Source organism: Diaphorina citri, unplaced genomic scaffold (genome assembly GCF_000475195.1).
Source record: "Diaphorina citri unplaced genomic scaffold, Diaci psyllid genome assembly version 1.1 scaffold5535, whole genome shotgun sequence".
Taxonomy (NCBI): Eukaryota; Metazoa; Arthropoda; class Insecta; order Hemiptera; family Psyllidae; genus Diaphorina; species Diaphorina citri.
In genome coordinates, this window is record NW_007382911.1 from 1 (window position 1) to 5,788 (window position 5,788).

The 5,788-nt window shown below is 39.9% G+C and overlaps 1 protein-coding gene across 1 annotated transcript; it reads right to left on the bottom strand.

Annotated features, from left to right (window-relative positions):
• Positions 1 to 921: 921 nt before the first annotated feature.
• Positions 922 to 5,462, bottom strand: LOC113472452 (the record flags this gene model as incomplete). Its single annotated transcript, XM_026832207.1, has 5 exons — positions 922 to 1,557; positions 2,042 to 2,242; positions 2,753 to 2,853; positions 5,075 to 5,134; positions 5,237 to 5,462. Coding segments are annotated over 5 exons (1,224 nt in total), but the record flags the coding sequence as incomplete, so codon positions are not given.
• Between the last annotated feature and the right edge of the window lie 326 nt (positions 5,463 to 5,788).

Sequence of the window (5,788 nt, forward strand, 5' to 3'; positions counted from 1 at the left end):
ATTTAAGAAGATCTAGAATTTATTATAGATTTGTATTTACATTTTGAAAAACTGCAGCTAAATTATAATAGAAAGAGGGAAAACCAAAGGTCAGAAACATAAGTTTACTTTTAAATTAGATACCTACCTATATTGCTTCATATTATCACCTATGGATTTAAATTAAAATATTTTTCTACACAACTTGAAATGTCAATTATTTGTCTAGTAATCTACAGAAAACTTTGAATGTTTTCTACACATAGACTAAAAGTAGCCTGACTACACCAACTAGTAACATTTTACATGTTACATAATATGTATTCTATGTAATCTATGTTAACATAATTATTTCGTTGTTATACATAATTATGTGAATAAACTTGTTGAACTACATGATTATCTATTTTAAAAGTGAACATAATTACCTAATTGTTTTCTATAACTTCATTATTTCCTAATCAAGGCTATGCAAGGGGGTTCTTATCGTGTTATTCTTAATAATATGTACATTATTTGACTTTTTACAGTTGATTTAAATTTATTTGTGTCAATATTTTTGCCAAAAAGTTACACTTAGCTACAGGATAGCCAAGCAAGTGTATTTTCAATTGAGCATTCGTGCACCGGAATCAAGACAAGTCCAGAGTTTGTGGTCTGATGACATCTGGTTGTAGTAATTGCTAGGTAGTGTCCAGATCAAGACAAGTCCAGAGTTTGTGGTCTGATGACATCTGGTTGCAGTAATTACTAGGTAGTGTCCAGATCAAGACAAGTCCAGAGTTTGTGGTCTGATGACATCTGGTTGCAGTAATTACTAGGTAGTGTCCAGATCAAGACAAGTCCAGAGTTTGTGGTCTAATGACATGTGGTTGCTAGGTAGTGTCCAGATCAAGACAAGTCCAGAGTTTGTGGTCTGATGACATCTGGTTGCAGTAATTGCTAGGTAGTGTCCAAATCCAATGACAGTTTTCTTTCACTGACATTTGTTGTGCTGGATCTCTGCTTCTTTCTTGGCAAAGGACAATAGTCACTATCATCATCTTGCTCAATGTAATTTTTCCTTCCCATATGTCGTAGTGAAGATTTTATATCTGTAGTCTCAGTTGTAGGCTGAGGCTGGGACTTGCTCAGTCTTCCTGACTGTCTTAAACACTTTGAACTTGTATTCACACTCATGTTGACTATTTTTATCAACTGGAAGAAAATGAACGAGTCTTTACTGGTGCTACCAGTTGCTTTGGATGACACATCTTTACTTCTCAATGACAGTTTTCTTTCACTGACATTTATTGTGCTGGATCTCTGCTTCTTTCTTGGCAAAGGGCAATAGTCACTATCATCATCTTGCTCGATGTAATTTTTCCTTCCCATATGTCGTAGTGAAGATTTTATATCCGTAGTCTCAGTTGTAGGCTGAGGCTGGAACTTGCTCAGTCTTCCTGACTGTCTTAAACACTTTGAACTTGTATTCACACTCATGTTGACTATTTTTATCAACTGGAAGAAAATGAAATGTTGCATGACAGATCTGTATAGAGGTGCAGGTGGAGGGGGGATATCACATATGCTTTCTCTCTGGAAATAAAAGGAATAGGGCGGTTACAGGAAATGGGGTCAGAATTGGTTTTCAAGCAATTTAATACCTCGGCTTGTTAGCTTGTTTTTTGTTTTTGTTTTTTTTTTTTTTTACCCCCCAAGAATTTTGAATGTTTTGATAGAGAGAACGGTAACACTAGAGGTACTATCGTCCCGAAATCGAAGATAGGACAGGATAGGAGAAAGCCAGCCGTTCCGAGAGCCAACCTTATCCCTTCAGGACAAACTTCGCCCAGCGCAGTAATCGAACCCACGACCTAGCGCTTACCTGACTTCTACCCGTGGCTGAGTTAGGTCGAGGGGGTGGGGCTAAGTCGAGGCCCAGGTTCAAATGGGTGGCTCGGGTGTTACAGTTGGGGCACTTTCGTCTCAGCGCGGGTTTCTGACGAGAGCCGCGACACTTGAGAGCGAAACAGAGTTCATCTGTCATCTCCACACAGAGGGATTGGGCTTGAACGCTTACCTGACTTCTACCCGTGGCTGAGTTAGGTCGAGGGGGTGGGGCTAAGTCCAGGCCCAGGTTCAAATGGGTGGCTCGGGTGTTACAGTTGGGGCACTTTCTTCTCAGCGCGGGTTTCTGACGAGAGCCGCGACACTTGAGAGCGAAACAGAGTTCATCTGTCATCTCCACACAGAGGGATTGGGCCTGAGGATTGGGTGATGTCTGAGGAGGTAGAAATAGTGAAATGTTATTGAGCAATGATCCCTCTGGGGGTATTCCATAGATAATTTCACAGTAAATATTGCGTAGATTCGTAGATGCTTAATTCCTAAGCCTCAGGGTGGGCCTAAATCTTGCGTACATAAGTAAGCACTATTCCAATGAGGAGTTATTCCCTATAAAGATCTTCAGATTTCGCAGTAGAATAGTAGATATTGCGGAATAAAACCGTGCACGATTGGTCATAATTACCCAACAATTTCAGTGGTGTAGATAGTTATTAGCGCTGGGGACTTTGGATCTGGAAGTTAGTAGTTCAAGTCCAAGTCAGGTTGGAAAACTTAGCGATTTCCACTAATCGGGGAATGACATTTCTGACAAGTATTCGTACGCCATGCTATAGCGAATCTTCTCGACTGCTATAGTGAAAAGGAATGGAAGAAGTGTAAATTTATTAATCAATAGGTAGGTACATAGGTAAGTAGGTACCTATGTACCTAGCTGGCAACTTACACAGTCTGAGCGCATGGTTTTCTTGCTGTTGTAGCAGAATTCAAAGATGGCCACCATAATGGCGATGGCTAATCCACATAGCAGCACGACGAACACTCCACCTGGAAAATGGAAAACAATAGATGATATTCATAGTCAATAGGTATAGCCATAGCCAACATGAAGTTAATAGACCTACTTGATCAAGGACACTATTTGCTTTAACTGCTTGAAGCCCAGAAAAAGTTTTGCAGTAGGTAGCAGTAGGTACTATCAATGTCGTCGTTGTTGTTGTTGTTGTTTTTGTTGTTGTTCTTGTTGTTGTTGTTGTTGTTGTTGTTGTTGTTGTTGTTGTTGTTGTTGTTGTTGTTGTTGTAGCGGCGTACCTGTACCGAGGGGTTTGATGGTCTTGTGGCGCTCACAACAACACTCAACACAAAAATATAATCTTACATAGAAAACGCAGGTTCTCGTTTCTCCACAATTTCCATCTCTGAAGTATAACACTTCCAAATTCTTGACCAGCACCTGAGAGCTATGTCTAACTGATGAGTTCAAATAAGAACGAAACGCGTCTTAGGCTGCTCTCAGGTGTTGGCTAAACCAGTAATATTGGGACAATGACTATAATGAGACATAAACCAGTAATTAAACTTACTAGTAGTTCAATGTAGAACTCACTCGGAAAAAGGATCTTTACAGGATTCCCAATGGTCGGGCTCAAATTTTAATGAGATTTTTTTTTATGTTTTAGCATGTTGGCCAAGTCTTTTTGTAATGTAAATGCAGTTTCCCAGCCTACTTAGCTTAGTTGGTAGTGCGTCTGCCTTGTAAGCGCTAGGCCGCGGGTTCGATTCCCGCCCGGGGCGGATTTTATCCTGATGGGATAATGTTCGTTCTCGGAACGGCTGGCTTTCTCCTATCCTGTCTTCCTTCTCTCCTCGATTTCGGGACGATAAGACCATAGCAGTTAAAGTTCCCTCTGTCAAACCTCTTAAAAAAAAAAAAAAAAAAAAAAAAAAAAAAAAAAAAAAAAAAAAACAAAAAAACGTACTTGTAAAGTTTTCATGCGTGCTCAATCATACTATGACGTCACCGAATTTATATGGTTCAGTATAGGTAATTAAGTAATTATAGTGTGCTGAGATATGGAAAATGTTTTATGACTTGTACCTACGTACGGGAGGTTTTTCGAACATTTGATTACGACATAAAAGAGAGCAAACATTTTCCTGTATACTTAAACGATTATTTACCAGGGTCCGAAGCAATCTCCGTAGCGTAGCGTTGCATATAGGAGGTCCGTGTTTATATTCCGGTGAGGTCGAAGTTTTTTCAACTCTGTACTTGTTCTCGGTGCGCTCTCAGCCTGGTGAGGCTAACAGAGCTGCTACTTGCAAGTGGCGAACAGCTTTCATCTTATACCCTCAACATAACCATACTTCTTTCATATACACATGAAAGATCTTACAAGATCATAAGTCAGCCAAGAATACATTAGGCAGAAATGGAGGGGACAAAATATTTGTTCAAATTCTGGACCATTTAAATTTGAACTCGGATTTTCGACCCCAGAGCAAACCCGTAGTACATAATTATTTGCCATGAACAATAAACAGATGGCACATCCTACATAATGTGTATTGTCATAATATGGGTTAATAGAGAAGTGTCAGCTAAAATAATGGCGTAGACTGTATGCAGAAGAGGATTAGATGCAGTTACTCAGCATCATCTCATTTAATAACATGCAGATTGTTAATTGCTAGATTAATCTTGATGCAGGCATCTCAACACATCTTGTCTCCATCTTAGCTTATGTACATTGTACATACAGGGTAGTCTTCCAACCATTGCTTGTTTCTGCAGTGGCGTAGCGTGGTCTAAAGTCAAGTGTAAGGCGTGTAGGGCACTAATTTCCATCACCATGCACATTACTACATAAGTCATGCACATGCTTCTTCATAAATATTTAAAGTCAATATTTAAGGGTATTTGAGTAAATTTTGAGTGTATGGCCGCCATACACGCCCTACATGGACGCTACGCCACTGCTCACAGCTAGTATTCTCAATTTCTCACCCATCCTGAGTGAGGCCGGGGAAAAGCCAGCAACATACGTGATTGCCCCAGATGGCAGATGGTCACCCCTTCGAATACCAAGAACAGTTCAACTTCAGTAATCCATGGTGCAGTTAGCGTTCTATAGTAGCCTCAGTGCCCGATTTGGGTATCATAACTTTCACACCGAAGGTCGAAGGTCCCGGGTTCTATCGCCGACAAGGTCCAAGTTTTTTTGGCACCGTGCTCGTGAGAACTATCTTCGTGGCCACTTGCAATATCAAAGTCCAGAGTGTAAAGACATTTCATATAGTTGACAGAGATAGTAAAGGACGCTCTCAGCTAAAAGAAAAAGAAGAAGTGGAAGAATGTGAAGCAGGAGGAGGAGGATCAAGATGAAAAGGAACAGATAAACAAGGATATCCATTATCCAAGTTACCGTACCCATGGGTGTGGCAATTCCATAGCCTTTGGAATCCAGCAGACCGCCTATCTGAGTAAGATTACAATTTCTCTGTACAATGTAATCCAGCATTGTAGACTCCATCAGGAATGCATAGTTGCCCTCTAGAACTCTGTCTATGCCTTCCTTGTAGGTAGATACGAATACTGATGGCTTCTTGTTCTCCATGTAACGCCACATCTTCTTGTACGTGTCGATCATTGAGTCCTGAGGGATGAGGGAACAGAAAGAAGAATTAATATTCAATATATGTTATCAGAAAAAAAACTTTGCTATCTATCTAGGTGGAAATCTGTAAGGTGCATCGATTTCATTAATAAATTACCTAATGGGTATTTATTCATTAATGGACAGGACAAAGGACAAAGGATACCCAGAAATGACTTTGGTTTGTTTCTGACTGATCCTGCCAACCTATATATATGTTGTATACCTACATATATAGGTAATATTATTGTGGCTTTGGTCTTGTAAGATTTGAAAAGTTACAATGAAAATAAGACACCTCCACTGATCTTAATTAAATGCACATT